Raw genomic sequence first — 24,941 nt, forward strand, 5'->3', positions numbered from 1 at the left:
AACAGTAAGGATCAAACAGACTCATACATGGAGAAAAATATGTATCCTCAGTTACAATAAGAAACAAGATACATAAAACAGATATTTTTAAACTTGTTTATCAGTTGTTAACCGCGTCCCTCATTTGTAATTTACAAGGAAATGGGGTTTTGTAAACGAAATTCTTTTTTTTTTTTTTTTGAGACTGAGTCTCGCTTTGTGGTCCAGGCTGGAGTGCAGTGGCCGGATCTCAGCTCACTGCAAGCTCCGCCTCCCGGGTTTACGCCATTCTCCTGCCTCAGCCTCCCGAGTAGCTGGGACTATAGGCACCCGCCACCTCGCCTGGCTAGTTTTTTGTATTTTTTTAGTAGAGACGGGGTTTCACCGTGTTAGCCAGGATGGTCTCGATCTCCTGACCTCGTGATCCGCCCGTCTCGGCCTCCCAAAGTGCTGGGATTACAGGCTTGAGCCACCGCGCCCGGCCTTGTAAACGAAATTCTATGAAAGTCTGATCTTAAACATCAGAAGGTGGGTTTCTGCTATATTTAGCATGACCAGATTTTCTAGGTTTTAAATTCTTGGAGCAGAGGAAGAAGTTCTTACTATGAGATCACTGAATTCAGCAGATGATTCTCCATCCATTTGACATTTGGGAAGCAGCTACTATATGAAAAGTAATACATACTGGGACATAAATTATTTTTAGTGAATGGCATGATGTGACAGATACATTATTTGCATCTCTGAGTAGTAAGAATAATTATGGATATAAAGCACATTCCTGCAATTCTAATGAAAACGATGAAATCATCTAATAGCAAATGTACTTTATAATCCTTTTCTGGAACACATTCAATTCAACTAACATTTACTTACTGTAAGACATTATTTCTTTAGTTTTAATTATTCATCATAAACTCATACTATATAAACAACTCACCGATCCACAGGAGTTGATGTATTCTCTATAAAACTGATAACTTTTTCCTTGACATTAACGGATTTTGTCTTCAAAGCCACGGTCATTTTATTTACTAGTGATTTCATTCCTCTATCATTTGAGCCATTAGGAGATTCACCCTAAAAAAAGAAGACAGATGGATTAACTGCTCTCTAAATGACTAGAAGACATACTACTGCTAACCGTTATCTACATGCTATAGACTGAATTGCAATCCCACCAAATTCATATGTTGAAGTCCTAACTCCCAGTATATCTCAGAACGTGACTGTATTTGGAGACAGGGCCTCTACAGGCATAATTAAGGTTAAATGAGGTCTTTATAGGTGGTCTCTAATCCAGTCTGACTGGTGTCCTTATAAGAGACAAAGACATGAGCACATGAAAACTGAGAAGAAGCCATGTGAGGACACAGAGGGCAAGGCAGCCATCTACACGCCAAGGAGAGAGGCCTCAGGATAAACTAAACCTGCCAATACTTTGATCTTCGACTTTTAGTCTCCAGAACAGTAAGACAATAAATTTACATTGGTCAAGCCACCAGTCTGTGGTATGATATTTTGTTGCGGCAGCTGCAAACTAATTCATTAGGTGAAATCATTTTAAGAATAGAAGGTAGAGGCCGGGCGCGGTGGCTCACACCTGTAATCCCAGCACTTTGGGAGGCCGAGGCGGGTGACCACGAGGTCAGGAGTTCAAGACCAGCCTGGCCAAAATGGTGAAACCCCATCTCTACTAAAAATACAAAAATTAGCCAGGCATGGTGATGGGCACTTGTAATCCCAGCTACTCGGGAGGCTGTGGCAGACAACTGCTTGAACCTGCGAGGTGCAGGTTGCAGTGAGCTGAGATTGTGCCACTGCACACCAGTCTGAGCGATAAAGTGAGACTCCGTGTCAAAAAAAAAAAAAAAAAAGAAAGAAAAAGAAAAAGAATAGAAGGTAGAATAAAAAATTAGGATATACTTGCACATATATGTGTGTGGAGTCTGACATTACCTTCTTTATTATAAAAGAAATAGTTAAAACTACTGACCTTTCTTATCTCAGACTAGTTTACAAAAATAAGCAAAAGTATGATCAAACTACTATTTGCACATATGTGTGTGGAGTCTGAAATTACCTTATTTATTCAATAGGAAATAGTTAAAACTATTAACCTTTCTTAGACTAGTCTACAAAAATTAAGCAAAAGTATAATCAAACTACTATCCATGTAGCTAAACTTTTAAATATTTATCCCTTGTAAATGCTTGCTTTTTAAAGACACTGCCACTGAGGCCTTTATTTTCTGAAGAAAAGTTATCCTGATGTACCAAATGTAAGAGATGCGAGTACAATTCTTTTTTGTTTGTTTTTTGTTGTTGTTGTTTTGAGACAGTCTTGCTCTGTCACCCAAGCTGGAGAGTGGCACGATCTCGGCTCACTGTAACCTTAGCCTCTCGAGTAGCTGGGATTACAGGCACCTGCCACCACACCTGGCTAATTTTTGAACTCCTGACCTAAGGTGATTCACCTGTCTCGGGCTCCCATAGTGCTGGGATTACAAGCATGAGCCACTGTGCATAGCTGTGAGTATAATTCTTAAATTGTTTCATGGGACTGCTCACATATACCTTCCTAGAAGGAAATTCAGTGATGGGTGTCAAACATTTAAAAGTGATCCTCTTTTTTGCCAATTAATTCCTCTTTAGAATTAATGGGAAGGAAGTGCCCAGAAATTTGGGTACTATTTGATGGAAAATTACACAGCCATTACAAACTCATACTATTTTTAAATAGCATTTTAAAATGCTAGAAAATGCTCATATGTTTAGTGAAAAAGCAGAAAATAAAATTCTAGTTTGCTATGATCACTACTTTTAAAATAAAGAAACACATTCACTAAAAAGGGTTTGATGAAAATACTTTAAAATATGAATGGCAAAATTATCTCTGGAACAGCTACAGGTGATTTTGTTTTCTTTATACTTTTCTTATTTATATATGATGCTACAATGAACATCTGTTACTTTTATTTTTAGAAGAAATGTCATTAACAACACAAAAAACTATGTTTCTATTTCTGTATCTAAATTCAAAGCCAAATTAAACTGCAAAACTTCTTTGGTACTTTGAAAAGAATGCGCTTTAAGATAATTTCTAAAATAGCCTCAATCAGCGTTTTTCAAATCTGAATATAAAAGCTTCAACAGAAAAACTATCCAGTGATGTGAACAGGAATATAAATTAGAATGTTTTTTGGAGAGCCATTTGATAATAATGCAGAAGTCTAAGGACTTTGGTAACATTTTAATCAAGTTATTCCACTTCCAGGACTAAATAATCATGGCATATGCAAATTTATCACTACAAAAATTAAACTGTTTGTAACAGAAAAAAACTGGAAACTATGTAAATACTGAATAATAGAGAACTGAATAAATTATAATATACCCAGACGATGAAATACTATTTAGTTATTTGTAAGTGAAAACAGCAAACATTTACTAAGTAAATGGTGATTTCACACAAAGAGCATCAAGTTAAAAATAAGTATCAAGTTAAAAATAAGATTCTCAGGCAAGCCTTATCTGCTGATGTGAAAATAATCTGATTTCGATTTGCATGGCCGAAGATAAACCTCAACTAACACAGGTAGTGAGTTACAATTTCATAATAACTACTATTAAATATTTGGTGACAGGTACTATACTTTCCATTTACTTCCACAGTTAATCCTCAAGTTATCCTTAGGAAGAAAGTTATGTTGTTAACATTTCTATTGCACAGGTGGAGAAATCACAGCTCAAAGACCTTGCTGGAGATCATGAAGAAAGTGAGTTGTAGATGAAATCTGAACCCAGGTATGTCAGACCTGTAGGCCCAAGCTACTAACCATGCCCTTGTACTGCAGTTTCCCTTCTATTTCTGTTTTAAAAAATAATCACTAGGTAGATGAGGACCATTATTTATGAAAATAATTTAATGACATCTAATTCAACTAACATGAAATACTGAAGTACTGGAAAAGCACAAAAGACCTATTACCCAAATATTTCCAAAGTAGAACAGAAAAACAGATTTATCCACTGTAGCAAAACCGGGTAGTAACACACATCTCAATAACTAAAAATCAAATAGGATTGGAAACTGGTTCTTGTCTTCCTCTGCCTGACCAATTCTCCAATGTGGATAGACTCAAGTTCACATCACTTAAGTCTGTGATGGGGATGGGTACAGATACAATGTGCACGAGATGATTATGAGCCCTAGTATTCTGGCAAAAACTAACTGGGAGATGCCTGGAATCAGCTTGCTTAAGAGTCCCAGCTATTTATAGGACCCAGATTTGTCCCCATCGATATTTAAGCTAGAGCATAAAACTGTCACTACGTGATACCAAACTACAGATGGACAGGGAGAAATTTGAATTCAGCAGCTGAACTTCAAGAGCTCCCACCTAGTTTAGCTGTGAAGGCTTGCTGTATCATGTCATTAATCTCACAATAAAGGCTTGCTGTATCATTTCATTAATCTCACAAAACTATGACTCTTCATGGCATGTGTTTAAAATGTTTTGACTCCATTTCTGTTATGGTGGGGGTTTAGTAGTTAATCACCTTTTCTGGGAACTTATCCAAATCCAGTAACGTACTCTCTACATACACTTACATCAACAGAATTGATACTGCTCCTTGAGCCTGAGGTACTAGCAATCCAATGGCCATATCCATTTTCTGGTCCATCCACATTAATGTCTGCCAGGTGCTGCTGCAGTGCTTAAGATAAATTAAAAACAACGACAACAACAAAACCTAAAATATCAACCCTCTTTGGAAAAATTCATTACCAACGAAATATAATAAACATGTCACAGCTGAGAAAAAAGGACCGAAGGAAATAATCACAGGTATTTCTTTCTGCACGTCTGTGATGGAGAAAAGGCCTCCAAGCTAGAGCAAACCTTCCTCTTCTTCCTTCTAAAACCCTCTGTACACGGACAACATTTCTTAAGTGACGCCAAAGGTGATGATAACTGTATAGGCTTTATGTTTTCTTCTTTGGAAGGAAATCTTTCAAGTATTAACAGATAATTTCTGCAACATTTTTATGACATAAAGGATTAATAGAAAACCGATTGTGACTTTTGTTATACCATAAGGAGACATCAATCAATCTCTCCCATAATAAAGAAGCATTGTTAGGCATTAACAGTTACAGAAAGAGATATTATTCTTGGTGAATAAATAATCCATGGTTTTAAAAACATTTCCAAAATCTGGGCTACACTATTAAAAAAATGCTTTTCAGACACTTTTGAGAATTACAAGCTTAATAATCAAGTTTTATATCATTACCAGGATTCCTAATAAATAACACTGAGCCTAGGGCCAATACATGTTTAACACTACTTATTAAAATAACCTTTTTTGTACATCACTCTGGGTATGAACCTCAAAAGTCGTTATCAGGTCATGATATATAGAAGATAATCATAATCCTTGTTAATATCAACAAAGACCAAGAGGAAATACATCCTAATGTTCCAAAAATCCTAAGTTACAGCCTAACTCCCACGATTAAAGCCTAAGATTCCATTACTCTCAACATATACTGATTTGATTTTTGGAGCTTCAGTTGCACAATTGGTTAGCATGTGATTCTTATATATTGATTTGATTTGATCATTGATTTTCCCCAGCATTTACAGCTCAGTATTTTTGTAATCTCTTTTTCTAATGTAAGACAGGCTCTTTTAAAATCTTATTACTCTGCCTGCAAAGTAAAATTCTCAATACTTGCCTGCAGAGATCTTGCCAATTATTTTACTTTCCTAGATTATCAAATATTAGTCTGCAGTTCTGAAAACATCAGTTTATTTTGTTCCACTTAGCTAACATTTTTTAAACAGAGAATACCTTCAAGTAGTTCAAAAATAAAATAATAAAACACCTAAAGAGTCCAAAAGGTATACTATCAAAAGTATTCCTTGAATTCTTCCTTCCCCCTCCCATCATTTAATCCTCCTTCTCCACAGAGGCAATCATATGGACAGTTTTTCATTCATCTTTACAAAAATATTTTTTGGAAACAAATCTATTAAAATAGTCTTACATCAAATAGTCACTCATTTCAACTGCCTATTACGTTTGTCTGTTATCTGTAAGTCCTCCTGGCCTTGCCTTTTCTGAAAACATTGAATGAATGAAGAGAGTCTACCCATTAACTAATGTGATCACTCCAGATCAACTCTATTGATAATCAATACAATTTCTTCTGAAACACAGAGGAAAAAAACTAATAAATTAAAATCTTACCCATAAATCCTCCACTGGCAATACTCACATATTCTTTGTTTTTCTGTAATGGAAAAGAAAATTTAAATTCTTCCAAAAATGTGACTTTATTAAAACTTCAGCTAGTTCTAAAACACTGATAAATACAATATCAAGTTATATATTAAATTTCTGGGCTTTCTTATTTCCTTGACATTTTGGACTTTGGCACAGAGAGGTATATCCATTTACCTTACATATTGTAAGGGTCTGGTGCTTGGGTGGGAAGAAGGGGACAACTTCAAGGCTATTAACAAGTCTTGATTTTACTTGTATTATTGTTTCAATAGTGCAATGTTCAAACCAAAATTAAACAGTATTTTAGGATGTAATGAGAGTGATTTTTAAAAGCTTTCAAAATATTTGGGTCCTCTATTAAAAGATAATATAAAAAGAAACATTATGGCTAATTATGAAGAAATAAGGGAATGTTACCATTTTGCAAACTACTAAAAACATAATGGATCTAAGTAATAAAAACAACAATAAAAAAGAGGAACACTAAAAAGATATCTAAATAGTATTTACCATCTAAAAGAGGCAGGCATCACCCCCTCAGGACCTCCTTCTCCTAAACAAAGAAGTCTGAACATCTCTAGATTTAGACTACTGGCTTACAGGAAATACCAGGGACAGAACATGATAAACGACACCATGTGAATGTAATCAGCAAAATCCAGAATGTGGGGAACTCTATAACACAAATTAACTGCTTTTCCCAACAAAAATATGCAAGGAAAACAATTTAAAAAAGGAACCTATAAACTAAAAGAAACTTAAAAGACATCAACCAAATGTCACCGTCTTGTTTTAGATCTTAGGAAAATCAGGGAAACTTGAACACTAAATTTTTTTTTAATAAAGTATGATAATGATGTGGTTATGTCTATATAATGAGTTTATGGCATTCAGTTCTCCCTACTTTTCCATTTCCTTGAAATTTTCCATAATAAAAATTGGGGGAAAAATTTATAAAACCACACAAAGAACTTGAATAATTTAAAAAAGTTCACAATATTCCAAACTCTTGCCCTATGACAGCCCTCACAATATACAGTATAGTTTACACTAAAGCGTTATTTTATTTTATTTTGTTTTTGAGGATAGGGTCTCGCTCTGTCACCCAGGCTGGATGGAGTACAGTGGCATGAATACGGCTCACTGCAGCCTCAATCTCCCAGCTCATGCAATTATCCTGCCTCAGCCTCCCAAGCAGCTGGGACTACAGATGAACACATCCACACGCAGTTAATATTTTTATTTTTTGTAGAGACAGGGTCTCATTATGTTGCCCAGGGTGGTCTTGAACTCCTGGGCTCAAGTGATCCTCCCATCTCAGTCTACCAAAGTATTGGGATTATAGGTGTGAGCCACCCTGCCTGGCCTGAAGCATGTTTAGAATAGACCAGTTAAATTTATGAGTGAAACGAGTTTGGTTCCTTATTTGTGTTATTTCCTATGCTTCTAAACTCTTTCCTTTAATATAATTTAAAATTATCCTACAATCCCTCTCCCAAATATCCTCTTCCTTCTCTGATTTTGCTTTTCAAGGATTTCGTCTTTAATTTTTTCAAACCAGATTCTCAGTAAAATACAACATAAATAGAAATGAATCCAAATTGAGTGGCTTGTGGATTACCAGGCCTACCATCTTGCTGATTCCACAGCTCAGGACCATACAAAGTAAGGACTTCAACACATTAACTGCTAAAGAATACCTAGTAAGTAACTATTTTAATACAAAACAAGCCATCACTGAGCGACATTTTTAAAAAAGCAGAGAAGCAGGTTGCATAAAATCACTAATTCAAATTAGTTGTGTTGAAGACAATATTTAAACACAAAAAGGAAAGATGGCTAGGTGTTGTGAATGAATGTGTACATGCATTTATTCAGTTTCAAATGAAGATATTAAGATGAATTATATAGCTACTGTAAAAAGTACTAGGACATAAATACACATAAAGATCAATGTAACATAATAGGCCAGGCACGGTGGCTCACGCCTGTAATTCCAGCACTCTAGGAGGCCAAGGAGGGCGGATCACTTGAGGTCAGGAGTTCGAGACCAGCCTGGCCAACATAGTGAAACCCCGTCTCTACTACAAAAACAAAAACTAGTCAAGTGTGGTGGCACATGCCTGTAGTCCAGCTACTCGAGAGGCGAAGGGAGGAGAATTGTTTGAATCAGGGATGCGGAAGTTGCAGTGAGTCAAGATCACGCACTGCACTGCAGCGTAGGTGACAGAGGAAGACTCCAGCTCAAAAAAACAATAATAAACAGAAAACAATAAAAGATCAATGTAACATAATAATCCAGAAATAGATCTTGATGCATAGAGGAACTCAGTATATTAATAAGGTGGTATTTCAAATTGTACAATTTGTAAGCTATTTGGAGAAATTTTTAATTCCTACCTTACTTCTTACACAAAATAAATTCCAGATGGTTTGAGTTAAACATTAAAAAAAAATCATATAAGCATATGAGAAAAATCTGGAGAAGACCTTAACAAGTCACAAAACCAAGAAAAATACAGATAAATCTGACAAGCCAAAAGTTATCTATGCAAATTTTTTAAAGGTGATAACATTAACCAAACAAAACTGAAATAATTTATGTCAGCATACCTGTAAAAAGTGTGCCAGGACCATGTTCATATACATGTCTTCTTCCTCCCTGCCACTGCCCATAAAACAGAGGTGCTCCCCACCAGCTATGGAGCCAGACTCAATGGATTGCTTCTGCGCTTCCAGCAAGGATTTTACTGACTGTGCAAACTCAGATGGATTCTGGAGCATCTAGACAATTTTTTTAAAGTTAAAAACTTGACAAGCCTGTGTTTCACATATATTTGTAAATTTGAAATTTTTTTAGGAAAAACCCCAATATTTAAAGAGCCACAACGAAAATGAAGGGGAAAAAAAGACTCTTATAAATAAAACCCCTGGGATAAGAGAAATATTTATAAATGTATCTGTAATACAATAGAACAAAAATTGAACATTCACACAAAGATTGACGCAAAGAAAATACTTCTCTACTACAGAAAACCTGTTTTGTTCCTGTTTTTTCTTACATAACAAGTAGCAACTGTGTCCTTAGGTATCAAGACAGAAAGAGTATAAAACTATAGATCAAAACAAGCTCTATTTTTCAGTTTCCCCTTAGATGGTAAGCCATGTATTTCTTAGAGCATAGTCAGAAATAACAGAAGGCATTTGTTTATCGGCACTATTCCAGGTAATGGAGACACAAAGATGAAATATTCATTTCTTACCCTCAAGGAAACAAGTACGACAATGACTACAAAGATGTTTAAAAACTGTTTTAATGGAGATACACAAAAAGTATGGTGAAAAACAGAAAAATGGACAGACCACATAGAAAAGCAATTTGTAAAAAACAAAAGCAAATATAAACAGCACACTCACAAAAAATAATGTTCAACCTCATTGGTAATTACAACTATTTTTCACTCATCACTCTGGTAAGATGAGAAAAGACTGATAATGTCCAATAATACCAATGGCATTCTCATTTACAGTTCTGAAACATAAGAAGGTTTCACCTTTTTTTTTTTTTTGAGTCGGAGTCTCGCTCTGTCGCCCAGGCTGGAATGCAGTGGCCGGATCTCAGCTCACTGCAAGCTCCGCCTCCCGGGTTCACGCCATTCTCCTGCCTCAGCCTCCCGAGTAGCTGGGACTACAGGTGCCCGCCACCTCGCCCGGCTAGTTTTTTTGTATTTTTTTAGTAGAGACAGGGTTTTACCGTGTTAGCCAGGATGGTCTCGATCTCCTGACCTCGTGATCTGCCCATCTTGGCCTCCCAAAGTGCTGGGATTACAGGCTTGAGCCACCACGCCCGGCCGGTTCCATCTTTTTTTTTTTTTTTTTTTTGAGACAGAATCTCCCTCAGTCACCCAGGCTGGAGTGCAGTGGCACGATCTCAGCTCACCGCAACCTCTGCCTCCCAGGTTCAAGCAATTCTCCTAACTCAGCCTCCAGAGTAGCTGGGTTCCACCCTTTTAAAGGGCAATATGGTGGTCTCTAGTAAAATGTATATATCCACACACCTCAACAAAACAATTTTAAGAATCTATTTTACAGAAATATTTGCATAAGTACAAAATGTATAACTGCAGCATTATTACAAGAAAACAAAAAATAACCCACATATACATCAATCAGGCAATAAATTATAGTATACCTACATGTACCATGGACTATGCATCATTAGAAAGAATGTATTTATATCAAAAGATCTCTTAGAAACTGTTATGTTAAAAATCAAGTGGCAAAATAAGAAATATGTAAATAGATATTAAAAGTCTGCAAGATTAAGTAAGTTGATAATATTCTTTAAAATTTTTTAAAAATTCAAGCCTGGCATGGTGGCTCATGCCTGTAATCCCTGCACTTTGGGAGGCCGAGGTGGGCAGATTACTTGAAGCTGGGAGTTCGAGACCAGCCTGGCCAACATGAACCCCCTCCTCTACTAGAAACAAAAAAATTAGCCAGATGTGGTGGCACACACCTGCAGTCCCAGCTACTCGGGAGGCTGAGGCCGGAGAATCGCCAGAACCTGGGAGGCTGAGGTTGCAGTGAGCCAAGATCACGCCACTGCACTCCAGCCTGAGTGGCAGAGTAGAAACTCTGTCTCAAAAAAAAAAAAAAATTAATTTAAGTATTCATGAATCACCTGAGTAAACTGTTAAAATAGGAACGACAGAGGAATCAAGGGAAGAGAAGGGTACAGAGTTCAACTATAGAATATGGATGAGCTAAGATGGCCTTTCTCACAATATCCAAAACTCTGATTTCTTATGTTAGTTTTCTCTCAATATTACCAAGGCCCTTTCACACACCCTTTCAGTCTCAGCATTAAATTTTTAAGACAAGTTAGCAAGGGGAAAGGTAGACTTAATATTTAGCTAAGAGATTTCTCATCCCACTCCTGTGTTCCCCATCCCTGAGGCTTTAATGATCCCAGAATGGCTTAAATGACGTTAGCCTCAATTTTACCAACGGCTCTATACATCTCTGACAATTATTTACTTTACCATTCTTCAAATTAAATGACCTAGGATAGTAGTTTTAATAACTAAGTACTTATAAGCCAGATACTATCGTTATTAAATATTAGTTTATTATATGTATAAATACTCATGATTAAAAATGGTTCACACTATAAAGCCTACAGAATTCTTACTCAATTACAGTAAGAGCTGATATCTGAAGAATCCTTAGTACGTGCAGTCCACTATGCTAAGTGCTCTACTATGTAGCTCAAACTAAATTCAGAATTTACTGACATAACAATGGTAAGCAATACTAAGCCATAGTGAGCATTGTTTCAGCTACTCTTTATGATGCCAAAAGGGTATCTGGGCCGGACGTAGTGGCTCACGCCTATAATCCCAACACTTTGGGAGGCTCATGTAGGGGGATCACCTGAGGTCAGGAGTTTGAGACCAGACTGGCCAACATGGCAAAAGCCCCTCTCTACTACAAATACAAAAAATTAGCCGGGCGTGGTGGTGGGTGCCTGTAATCCCAGCTACTCAGGAGGGTGAGGCAGGAGAATAGCTTGAACCCAGGAAGCAGAGGTTGCAGTGAGCCGAGATCGCACCATTGTACTCCTGCCTGGGCAACAAGAGCGAAACAAACAAACAAACAAACAAACAACACAAAAGCATATGTGGGTGAAAAGGAAACCTGACAGCAACACTTTTCTTGTAAGGGCAGAGACTGCCTTCTTAAACAGAAAGAAAAAATTCCCTAGTCTGGGACCTATACATTTATTTATGAACTAAAGGAAAAAAAGTTACTTTAAGAATAATTAATCAGCATTTATACTAACCAGATCTGAATCTAAGTGGAAAGCAGTTGCTAAATGCCCAGCATTATATTGCTCTGCAGGACGGCAATCCACCACAAAGAACCGGACTCCTTCCTAAAAGGGAAACAACATTTGATATATAGGAATTTCCCATGAGGTTCACATTGCACAATATAATATTCACAGCTAACCAAAGGAAGGGAATAAGTTTATGAAAACATGGATCTCACATGGAATTAGGAGGACCTAGTTAGTATAGAAAATAACCTGAAGGTCCTAAATACTTTTATTTGTTTTTAACAGTTAAAACATTTTTCTTTTTTAGATGTTGTTCTTTACTGGAAAGTCTTAAAATACACAGAAGGAGAATGCCTGTTTGAGCTATAAAACTAATTATACTGGAATTTGACAATGTACCATGTAAACACTACATAGTTATAAACATAACTTTAGATATGCTTTCCTTTTTTGCAAATAAATCTGCAAATTTATCAACAGCTCAATTCACATAAGAACTAAACATCTATTTCGTGTGGGTGGGATGAAGGGAGAATGTTCTGAAATACCAGCTTTAACTAGAGAAGTTCATGTGGGTCTCTTTAAACTGGATAACATGTTTTCATTTGTTTTTTAATATTAGTCTGAATAAGTAAAAAGCGAGATGCTTGTATTTTGAAAATTCTTAATAACCAGCACAGATACAGTAAGAAATCCAACTAAGAAAGATCTACCATAAAAGGATATCTTTCCACGTCCATTCCTTTCTTGCCCTCAATCTTGGAAATACACTACACCTTCCAAATACAACCACAGTTAACTGTTGCACTACTAGTAATAAAGACTATATATTAAAAACCATCATCAGTCAAACTGACTTACTAGATTTTCATGCAGAAAATTACATTTTCACAATTCTCGTTTGCTGTAAGTTGTATCGAACTAAACCATGTAATTCAATTAGCTGTAAACTACCAGAAACTGTTAAATGCTAAATTCACCCTTTTAAGTATTTTATACAATGCCACATTCAGTCGCTCTACTGAAATATGAAAAAAGATATGTCGATTTACAAAAACTGGTGTCAAGAATGTCAACAATAATTAATTGTAGACAATTAAAACAACACACAAGCTGACAAGTTTTAAAATGACCCTCTGAACATAACATTTAACACAATCATTCAAAAAGCCAAAAGAGCCACCTTGTTGCAGTAAATTGATTTTGTGGGAATCACTGAACAGGGAGGAAGTTGGTTCCTTGTATTTAAAATGAACAGTCCCCTAACAAACTGGGTTTCCTTTACTTACCCCTTGTAGCTGATTCGCTTGAAGGATCTCTGACACTGAGATGGCCAGACAAAGAGCCTGACTCAGATCTGCATCATCATCCTTAATTCCCAACAAAGTACTACCAAAGAGATGGTGATTATCCTGTTTGAGGGGAAATTTTTAAACATTATGGAAAAAAATCGAAATTTCTTCCTAAAAATATTCTAATTAAACCACAACAGGTAAAATTATAATATTCTTGAGTTGTGATTTTTAAAACCTAATACTAATCTCAAATTTTATATGCTAAGAACTGCAAAAAAGTCACATAAAGTCCCTGTTAGTGTTCACACAAAATGAAAGACTAAGAAAAAAAAACACATTCTAAATAGCTATTTTCTATACTACCACCTGTAGTTAATATTGAATTTTAAAAATAGTTACTTACAATTTTTCATATCTTAATAAAAGCAAATATGTGGCAGAAATCGATTGCATAAATGAGTTAAAATACTGATCCACAGCCTGCTCTAATTCACAACTGCTAGTGCAGATTCACTATGTCTGAAGAATAAAAGGTGCAGCTCTTGAAAGAGAAAAAAAATAAGATGTCTTTTTCATTCAGTATTTTAAACTACTGTCCTACCATCTGACTTATCCAGCATTGTTAGGGACTGAAGAGTTCTATATAAGAAAATTATTAAAATAGTTGAAATTGGTCCCTAGAAATAAGTCTTTTAAAATTAGTTATTTTTAAGGGAAAATGATCATAAAAGGTTTCCTTTACCTGCTTTCTAAAACACAGTGTACTAAACATAATTTAACTTTATCTTGACACTTCAGTGACATGACGAGTACCAACTAGAAATTATTATGGCAGAATGCTTTAAAAAAAAAAGACAATAATGCTCTCATGGGCACCTGAAGTCACATACAAACCTGCTGGCTTTAAAAACTTGTGCCTCTTCCACTATTAGCTTTTGCTTCTTAAGAGTTTCATTTTTCAGGAGTTCACATCACTCACACTTCTAATCTGGTGTCCTTTATTAAGCACCTGTCTGGTCTAAGGGTCTAAGTCTTTATGGGGCCTAAATGACCTTTCATTATAAGACAGCTCTGCATCACTAACACTGTAGAAACCTGCACTCCAGAGAAAAGTGGCATAACTCTACCTCCTCCACTGGATTACTACTGTAATAGAATTTTTTGCTTTTTTTTTTGAGACAGCGTCTTAGCTCTGTCACCCAGGCTGGAGTGCAATGGCGTGATCTCGGCTCACTGTAAGTTCCACCTTCCAGGTTCACGCCATTCTCCTGCCTTAGCCTCCCAAGTAGCTGGGACTACAGGTGCCCGCCACCACACCTGGCTAATTTTTTGTATTTTTAGTAAAGACAGGGTTTCACCGTGTTAGCCAGGATGGTCTCGATCTCCTGACCTTGTGATCCGGCTGCCTTGGCCTCCCAAAGTGCTGGGATTACAGGCGTGAGCCACCATGCCCAGCCCTGTAATATAATTTTTAAAGTCAAGAAAACACTAATTTAGCAAATATCTCACAGTCAATTTTCTTATGATCAGAAATAACAATAATCAGAAGAGAGGTAAGATGCTTTCTACTGTCTTTTTAACTAGTCTCTTCCTCCACTAGGGAGGGTCTTTATGGAGAGGAAAAAAAAAACCCAAACAAAACTACAACACATAAAGAAACAGAAAAAATTGACAACCTAGAGTATTTTAACTAAAGTGAATACAAAGTAATTAAACAATGTACAAAATGTGAAATGCAAAATAGTTGATCATTTCTTGTCTTATACCTTCCTAAAAGAAGCTGGTGTTTTGCTGCAATAATACTGAGCCAGAGAGAAAAGGTCTTCTATATCTTCTATATTCAGACTGGATGGAGTATTTTGCAAGAACTCTGAAACATGATTATAGACATAATATTTAGTAGTTTGTGAAAAATGCAAACATTAAAATTGTTTATGTATCAGAGCTGAAATATCTTCATCATAAATACTATGCAAATAGGCTCAACAGTGGTGCTTTTACAATGTCTTGTGGAAAAGTGGATTTCTCCAAGTGAGCTGAAACTGTTAATGTAAATCTCTTGTTAGTGAAGGATGGTGTCAGGCAATCAAATCAAATTCATTAACCTTAATTAGAATTCTATGATTTATTTAACAAACATATATGAAGAAGTGCCAGGGCCCCTGAACATACAAAATATCTAAGAAATAGTTACTGACTTAAAAGAACTTTGTCTTGTATGAAAAAAATAAAAATAAATCATTATAATGTAATAAGATAAACATTACTATACAGATAGCACAAAGTGACAGGCAATATAGAGAGGAAGTAACTATCTCCATGTGGGGAATATGGTGGGGAGAACCCAAAAGGAGAACCAAAGTTTCACAATTGAAATATCATATAAACTGAGTATTGAAAGGTAAATTATGGATGGGTAGAGAGGAACAGAGGAGGGCGATCTATTTGAACAGTGAAACCAAAGGAATAGTATATGGAAAGCAATGAAAGAGTGAACAAATATGAAGGAATGAATGAAGATGGCAAAATAAAGGAAAATCGTCTTCAAGGTCTGTACCTGGAGAGTGTTTATATAATTTGAGAGTTGAATGGAGCCTCAGAGCTCTTCTAATCTCCTAAATTTATGAATGAGGAAACTGAGTAACTTACACAGATAAGGAGACCCAAAATGTTTTCGCTACATTAAATGATACTTACGGATAACTTCTTCTTTGCTGTCTGACTCTTGTGTTAAAATAACTTCTCTGTAAAAGGGAATCAAATCAATTTGAGTTAAATATTAACAGAGCACCCTGAGAAAAGGGGGAAAAAAAACAACTAACCAACCAGATACTTACTTTGCATTAACAAGGATAATTAACATTAAGAAATAAATAAAAAATGGATCTGCTTGTTGTAGATATCCATCCCATATTGCCTGAGTGACTTCAATGGAACAGTAACATGCAAAAAGACTTCCAAGCTGTAATCAGGAAATGAAATGAGAGACATAAACCACTGGAGGTGACTTGTTCTCTTAAAAGTATTAAAGCAAATGAATAAGAAACAGTACATCAAATTATCTGCACCTGATATTTAATGCGTACCTTAATCTTAGTGTATGAAATCCAAAGGCAAAACATGTGAATTCAAGGGACAATGGAGCCACTTATTAACTGTGTGACTTAGGACATGTCAACCTCTTTAAAGCTTCCATTTTTACTTCTGTAAAAAAGAGGAATACTGCTACCCATCTTCTACTACTATTGTGAAAAGAATACCTAAAGTAACCAGCACATATCTTTGCCATAGCATAACTAACATAATTATGGTCTGAGCTCCATAAGAGTAACTAAAATAATTACAATATAATAACAGCACAGTATTTAAATTACAAGGTAATTGTGAGGATCAAACATGGTAATTTAAGAGCAGCTAATAAAACTCTAATCATAATATAAATATGAATTGCTCCCAAAGCTCACTTGTACATCACTTGAAAGAGATTAGGCTGGGCACAGTGGCTCACGCCTATAATCCCAGCATTTCAGGAGGGTGAGGTGGATGGATGACCTGAGGTCAGGAATTTGAGACCAACCTGGCCAACATAGTGAAACCCCGTCTCTACTAAAAATACGAAAATTAGCCAGGCATGGTGTGCGTGTTTGTAGTCCCAACTACTCGGGAGGCTGAGGCAGGAGAATCACTTGAACCTGGGAGGCAGAGGTTGCAGTGACACGAGATCTCACCACTGCACTCCAGCCTGGGTGACAGAGTGAGACTCTGTCTCAAAAAATAAATAAATAAAATAAACAACATTCATATCCTTCGATATATCTCAGGAGCTAAGAGTTGTTAATTTATAAGCATCTCTACAACCCAATTGTGTTTTAAGTTGCATGAAGTAATATTTTTAGATCATTCAACTTTCATTATATACAGAAATAATTCCTCTACAGGTTTAAATTTAAAACATTTTTAATGGCTAAAGAGAATTAATGGGAACACATATATTTAGTGCACTCTTTGTGCAATACTAAACTAATACTAAACTATTATCACATGTCATTAAAAATATCTCTTACTTAAATTCTCACAACAGGCCTGGAAAGTAAACACATTTCTTCCCATTTTGCAGGTGAGAAAGTAGATTTCAATTACTCGCCCGTTTTTTTCAGGTGAGGAACTTGGATTACTTTCTCAAGCTCACAGAGCTAGTGAGTGGTGCTGGGAATAGGAAAAAGCCTGAGACTCCACAGCCTATGTCATTGCCATCACACGTGACCACAAGCCTTTTAAAATACATAATGCTACTAATGTTTTTTTGTGGTTGCTTTAAAAATTACGATTACAAACACAGATTAGAAGAGGTACATACAAACAGAATAGCAATATACAGTCATCTTTAAGCTCACTTAGCTCAACTAAAGCTACCACTGCATTACTCACAGTGGTTTAGGAATTACTCTTTAATTGTTTCATCTCCTGATATTTAACAAATTCTATTTCATCGACATGATACTAGTAGCAAGAATAAACTATCTGGCATATCAGCTGAAGAGAAACCACTCAGTTCAAACTTCCAGCTACCAGCACTAATTCAGAGCTCTGGCATCAGAAATGGCATGTCCTAGGCAGAGAGACCACTACTAATGATTAAAATGCTTAAGAGAAATAGTTCACTTCTTAAACATAAAAGTAGATTCAGTGGCAACATATGAATCTCAGAGAAGCTACAGTTTTATAGGTATTTATTCATTTTAACTCAAAGTGGTAAGACTAGGCTTGGCTCACACCTGTAATCCCAGCACTTTGGGGCCTGGGCAGGAGGATTGCTTGAGCCCAGGAGATCGAGATCAGCTCAGGCAATACAGTGAGACCCTGTCTCTACAAAAAAATTAAAACATTAGCCAAGCATGGTGGCACATGCCTGTAGTCCCAGCTACTCAGGAGGCTGAGGTGGGAGAATCACTTGAGCCCGGGAGGTGGAGCTTGCAGTGAGCCAAGACTGTGCCACTGCACTGCAGACTGAGAGACCAGAGCAAGACCTCATCTCAAAAAAAAAAACAAAAAAAAAAGTGACAAGACTGTGGCCAAGAGGGAATTAAAGAACAGGCTACTGAGGTTTGAGATTTAATGAGCCCAGAAGTGAAACCAGTTAGAATTCTCCAATTACCCATTTCCTGATTGTTAACTCATCCTATCATCCTCTGAAGTAGGTACAGTACTATTATTATTTCCACTTTGCAGATGAGGAGTTGAAGCTCAGAGGCTGTCTTAGATCACACAGTTAATAACCGGAAGAAATGGGATTCTTCCTGAAGAAAAGTTAAGCAATACATAATAAAACAATATGAATATATAGTCTCCTAGCACCCAATCATTGTTTTAGAAAGATCTTCAAGTTAACCAGAAGAGCAGTTCTCAAAGTGTGGTCTCGGGACCTCCTAGAAGTCCCCAGGATTCTTTACAAAGGATCTGTAAGGTCAAAACTATTGTTACAAAAATATGTAGAATTTACCTGCCTTTTTCATATTTATTCCCTCAAAAATGAACAATAGAATTTTCCAATGGCTACATGATATGTGATATTAACACAGATTGAATAAAGAAGCAGATATGGGCCAGGTGTGGTGGCCTCATGCCTGTAATCCCAGCACTTTGGGAGGCTGAAGCAAGCGGATCACCTGAGGTTAGGAGTTTGAGACCAGCCTGGCCATCATGGTGAAACCCTATTTCTACTAAAATTACAAAAATTAGCCGGACATGATGGCGGGCACCTGTAATCCAAACTACTTGGGAGGCTGAGGCAGACGAATTGCTTGAACCTGGGAGGTGGAGGTTGCAGTGAGCCAAGATCGTGCCACTGCACTCCAGCCTGGGCGACAAGAGCAAAACTCCATCTCAAAAAAAAAAAAAAAAAAAAAGCAGAAAAAAAAAAAAAAGCAGATATGAAAATCCATCTTTGATGTAGCCAAACATTAATGAGATTTGCAAAAATATAAAACAATGCCACTACTCTATTTTCTTTTGGAAAATAGTTGTTTTTTATTTTTAAAAAGGCTATTTATATCAACATGTAATAAATTTATAATTACTTTTAAATAAATTAATAAACATTTAAAATTCCTTAAATTTTTTTTTTTTTTTTTTTTTTGAGACAGAGTCTTACTCTTTTGCTCAAGCTAGAGTGCAATGGTACGATCTCGGCTCACTACAAGCTCCGCCTCCCGGATTCAAGTGATTCTCCTGCCTCAACCTCCCGAGTAGCTGGGAATACAGGCACACGCCACCACATCCGACTAATTTTTGTATTTTTAGTAGAGTTGGGGTTTCGCCATGTTGGCCAGGCTGGTCTCAAACTTCTGAAGTCAAGTGACCGCCTTCCTTAGCCTCCCAAAGTGCTGGTATTACAGGCGTGAGCCACTGCGCCTAGTCTAGTTTTAACTTCTTCTCAACATAATCCATATGGATTATCAACAAATTTTAAGAGTGTAAAGGGTCCTGACACCAAAAGTTTTGAGGACCACTGACCTAAAGTAAGACTTCCCATTGAAAATACAAATACAGAACAATAGAGTGCTGAGTTATACTTTATATTCTTTTATATTAACCACTTGATAACCTTAAGTTATTTTCCTCGTGACTGTATACCAATTCTTATACACACCATCAACAATTTAAACAAAGTTCTCAATTGAGTGGATATATGTATCATATATTACATGTATATATTCATATTTATTACATATAAGTAGTTGTAATATTTACTTGTAATTAGTTGTAATATTAGTTACATTTACAAATACATGTAAAACAATAAAAGTAAACTTCATATCAAATAATCTGAACACAACTGAAGAGCAAAAAAAGTTATTTTTAAATGCCAATAATTTTACCCGTTTGGTTTAAAAATGATCTATAATTAGCACTTTTCTTTCTCTTCCTTGAAAAAAAAACCCACCTAAGTATAGCTTTATATAAATCTATTTTTCATTAAATGTTCCTACTTTCACTTTATTACCCAGTTGAGTGCATAGGAGTCTGGAGTAATTTTCTTTGTATCAAGATAAGAACAAAGCTCAGGCTCATGGTATTGGATGAGCAACCTGAAGAGATGAAATGGTCTCCCTTTCTGGGAACAATCCCTAGAAGACAAGAAGCAAAATTTTTTTGCATTAATAGATCAGAAATAATCACATCAGTAACCAGTCTTCCTGCTACACTCTCCACAGCATTCACTGGAAGCCCACCTGACAGCAGCAGGCAGAGGTCTCTTGCTAACACCTTTTTCAATGTCCCTGACTTGACAAAAGTTGTAGAAACAGTAGATCTAAAGCCACTCTAGGGAGATTCTCACAGAACCCAGGCAGCACTCAAGTGAGAGAACTACAGGGATCACTGAAAACAAATTTAGGTTATTTTGATAAGGCTGGGATCCCAAAAGGAGATCTGGAGAGTCCTTCCTTCTCTGCCAAAAGAGAGGAAATTCTAAAAACTAGGCTTCAGGTTAGCGCCACAGTTTATATACTCAATTAGAAATGTCCTTTAGCAAAGGTACAAGTCTGAAATGGGCAGGTGAACATTTTAGAAATAGTGGCCTTAAAAACTGTTGAAGTGGCCCAAGTACCAACTCCTCAGAGTAAATTCCAGAAGGTGCCAAAATACTCGTCTTGTTCAATAACTGTCCTACTTCAAAGGGTTATTGTGAGAGCAAAATGGAAAAAATGAATCTGAATGTTGTTTTAAAGTATAAGGCACCAAACATGTACATTAACATTTTTATCAAAAGCCTTTTTAAAAACAAATACCACATTTTCCTGCCAGAGACTTCAAAAGTAGAAAGAGTACTCTATTGCCTGGGTGGTAAAATAATCTGTACACCAGACCCCTGTAACACACAATTTACCTATATAACAAACCTGCACACGTACCCCTAAACCTAAAATAAAAGTTAGAAATAATCACAAAGCACCTACAGATGAATTTTGGGTCATGGATTTCCTAGTTTCTAGTCATCAGCTCAGGAAGCATTTCAGCCTGCTCAGCTCTAAGAAGACTCCTCTGCCACAGGTCACAGTAGCCACCCACAGCCTTGATCTGAAAAATACTGTCCGTCTACCCAGGAACCCAAGCATCTGAGCCCAGAGATGACAAACCCTTGGAGCAGGTCCAGATGTGGTCCATGAACTAGGCTCACTCCTCAGGAAGCACAGTTACTTCCTCCTTCCATGCTCAGTCCCTGATCTCGAATTCAGAAGCCTTATCTTCTAACTCCCACATAAGTAGCACTCTTAGAAAATCTTTCAAGCCCAGAGGATTTGTTAAGATACTATTACACTCACATTAGTTCATTTTCTTGTGTCCATGTTTGTGATAACTCAAACAGAATACTTCATGGAAAAAATCTCTTAAAAGATACTAGATTTTTGGTAGTGCATCTTACTGGATATAGGGAGATAATTACATGTTTTTTGGGGGAGTTTTTTGTTTGTTTTTTTAAGAGAGGGTCTGGCTCTGTTGCTCAGGTTGGAGTGCAATGGCGTGATCTCGGCTCACTGCAACCTCTTTGCCTCCTGGGCTCAAACCACCCTCCCACCTCAGCCTCCCAAGCAGCTAGGACTACAGGTACATGCCAACATGCCCAGTTGATTTTTGTATTTTTGGTAGAGACAGGGTTTCTTCATGTTGCCCAGGCTGGTCTCGAACTCCTTGACTCAAGCGATCCTTCCTCCTTGGCCTCCCAAATTGCTGGGATTATAGGCATGAGCCACCATGCTAGGCCAGAGGTAGTTACTTTTTAACCCATACAGTTAAAAACAAAAAGCAATACTACAAACACAGTTACTTCCAGACAGTTTGGTTAAAGTATGGTGTTACTGTTAACAAGGTGCTGACTAACTCAATCTTCATTTAGACCAGTAGGCTTCACTAATTCCTCAGTTCTATAAATTTACTCCATTCAGCGTTTGTACTGAAATACATTCTACAATTTTTTTTTCTTTTTTTTTGAGACAGAGTCTCGCTCTGTCGCCCAGGCTGGAGTGCAGTGGCGCAATCTCGGCTCACTGCAAGCTCCGCCTCCCGGGTTTACGCCATTCTCTTGCCTCAGCCTCCCGAGTAGTTGGGACTACAGGCGACCGCCACCTCGCCCGGCTAGGTTTTTTTTGTATTTTTTAGTAGAGACAGGGTTTCACCGTGTTAGCCAGGATGGTCTCGATCTCCTGACCTCATGATCCACCCGTCTCGGCCTCCCAAACATTCTACTATTACAAGGGAAGGAGGCGAGAATGTATCTAATGAATCAGCAAAAACTTACAAACAGGTCAAAGCACAGGTCATCATAATAAAAGTCAACTATTTATTGAGGAAATACCATGTGCCAGACAATGTAATAAGCATTTTACAAAGTTACTCATTTTATCTTACATTTTATCAAACAAACCTATGAAATCTACACCCAATTTACAGATGAGAAAACTGAGGCTCAACTGAAGGTAAAATAGCTCACTTCAGCTCACTGAAGGTAAAATAGCTATGAAGTGATGGTGCTAAGACTTGTACACAGAAACTGGACATTAAGTCATTATGCTATACTGCCCCCTTCCATATCTAAGTTGATATTTCAACAAGTGGTATTTTTGTAGGGGTACCATCTCTAAAAAAGCAAACTGTAAAGAAAATGAAGTAAAAGGCCTCATGTAAAAAAGTCAATGAAATGAATGACACAGTTTTTAAAATTTTTTTTAATTTTTTTTTTTTAAGACAGGGTCTCACTATTGCCCAGGCTGGAGTTCAGCGGCAGGATCATGGCTCACTTCAGCCTTGACCTCCCTGGGCTCAGGTGATCCTCCCACTTCAGCCTCCTGAGTAGCTGGGACTACAAGTGCACACCCCCATGCCTGGCTAATTAAAAAATTTTTTTGTAGAGTCAGGGTCTCACTATGTTGCCTCAGCTGGTCTCAAACTCCTGGGGTCAAGTGATCTGCCTGTCCTGGCCTCCAAAAGTGCTAGGATTACAGGTGTGAGTCACTGCACATGGCCTCACAGTTTTAACATGACAGCATTAATAGTGTTTTTTTTTCTTTTTGGAGACAGAGTCTCGCTCTGTCGCCCAGGCTGGAGGGCAGTGGCCTCACAGTTTTAACATGACAGCATTAATAAGGAGTGTTTTCTTTTTTCTTTTTTTTTCTTTTCTTTTTTTTTTTTTTTTTGAGACGGAGTCTCGCTCTGTCGCCCAGGCTGAAGTGCAGTGGCCGGATCTCAGCTCACTGCAAGCTCCGCCTCCCGGGTTCACGCCATTCTCCTGCCTCAGCCTCCCGAGTAGCTAGGACTACAGGCGCCCGCCACCTCGCCCGGCTAGTTTTTTTTTTGTATTTTTAGTAGAGATGGGGTTTCACCGTGTTAGCCAGGATGGTCTCGATCTCCTGACCTCGTGATCCACCTGTCTCGGCCTCCCAAAGTGCTGGGATTACAGGCTTGAGCCACCGCGCCCGGCCTCTTTTTTTTCTTTTCTGAGACAGAGTCTTACTCTGTCATCCAGGCTGGAGTGCAGTGGCTTCACAGTTTTAACATGACAGTATTAATAAGGAGTGTTTTTTTTTCTTTTTTGAGACAGAGTCTCACTCTGTCGTCCAGGCTGGAGTGCAGTGGCCTCACAGTTTTAACATGACAGTATTAACAAGGAGTGTTTTTTGTTTTTTTTTTTTTTTGAGACAGAGTCTCACTCTGTCGTCCAGGCTGGAGTGCAGTGGCGTGATCTCAGCTCACTGAAAGCTTTGCCTCCCAGGTTCCCGCATTCTCCAGCTTCAGCCTCCCAAGTAGCTGGGACTACAGGTGCCCGCCACCACGTCTGGCTAATTTTTTGTATTTTTAGTAGAGATGGGGTTTCCCTGTGTTAGCCAGGATGGTTTCGATCTCCTGACCTCATGATCTGCCCGCCTCGGCCTCCCAAAGTGCTGGGATTACAGGCGTGAGCCACCGCGCCCGGCCAATAAGGAGTGTTTTAAGCAGGGCAGAGTGGCATGCATGTATAGTCCCAGCTACTCAGGAGGCTGAGGAGGGAAGATCACTTGAGACCAGGTTTTCAAGACCAGCCTGGACAACACAGGAAGATTTTGTATCAAAAAAGCAAAAAAAAAAAAAACAAAAAACAAAACAAAAAAAAAACCAGTCTTACAATGTAATTGAAAGGGAATAAAAAATAATTTCTAAAATCTAAGATGTGAGGTCAATGCCAAGATTTGCATGACTCTCAATCTATCACTTTCTGATACTGCAGGTGGAAGGAAGTTTTACAGACAAGGCCCCAGGCTGGCAATTCAGGTGCCCAGACACACAACTAGATTCATACTGGCAAGATTACCTCCTCCTTAGTCTTAATACTTACCCTACTGTATAAATACAAGGCAAAAGAATGCTAAGGCAGAATACACAGTGAGTAGGGGCATACACTATAGAAACAATTGCCTAGTTCATGATCTTGTCTTCTGAAAAAGTGGGGCATCTCTGGGAGTCAGCCATTGCAACAGCATCTATTCATTTAACAGC

The 24,941-nt window shown here is 37.5% G+C and overlaps 1 protein-coding gene across 15 annotated transcripts in view; it reads right to left on the minus strand.

Annotated features, from left to right (window-relative positions):
• Positions 1-24,941, minus strand: part of TBC1D23 (TBC1 domain family member 23) — a 64,093-nt gene that overhangs the window by 13,508 nt on the left and 25,644 nt on the right. For 6 of the 15 annotated variants that reach the window (XR_012431733.1, XR_012431732.1, XM_074033608.1 and 3 more), the window contains 10 exons: positions 20,416-20,539; positions 16,250-16,374; positions 16,110-16,156; positions 15,179-15,282; positions 13,407-13,529; positions 12,121-12,213; positions 8,889-9,059; positions 6,240-6,282; positions 4,594-4,700; positions 920-1,059 (listed from right to left, as the gene is read on the minus strand). Coding sequence is in view for 13 of the 15 variants with exons in the window: in XM_074033608.1 (XP_073889709.1) it covers positions 920-1,059; positions 4,594-4,700; positions 6,240-6,282; positions 8,889-9,059; positions 12,121-12,213; positions 13,407-13,529; positions 15,179-15,282; positions 16,110-16,156; positions 16,250-16,374; positions 20,416-20,539 (1,077 nt within the window). In the remaining 2 variants the exon portion in view is untranslated. Of the gene's footprint in view, positions 1-919; positions 1,060-4,593; positions 4,701-6,239; positions 6,283-8,888; positions 9,060-12,120; positions 12,214-13,406; positions 13,530-15,178; positions 15,283-16,109; positions 16,157-16,249; positions 16,375-16,498; positions 16,617-20,401; positions 20,540-24,941 lie in introns of those variants that run through there. The other 9 variants (XM_074033617.1, XM_074033614.1, XM_074033616.1 and 6 more) reach the window with 5 other exon arrangements.

This window comes from Macaca fascicularis, chromosome 2, assembly GCF_037993035.2.
Source record: "Macaca fascicularis isolate 582-1 chromosome 2, T2T-MFA8v1.1".
Lineage (NCBI taxonomy): Eukaryota > Metazoa > Chordata > Mammalia > Primates > Cercopithecidae > Macaca > Macaca fascicularis.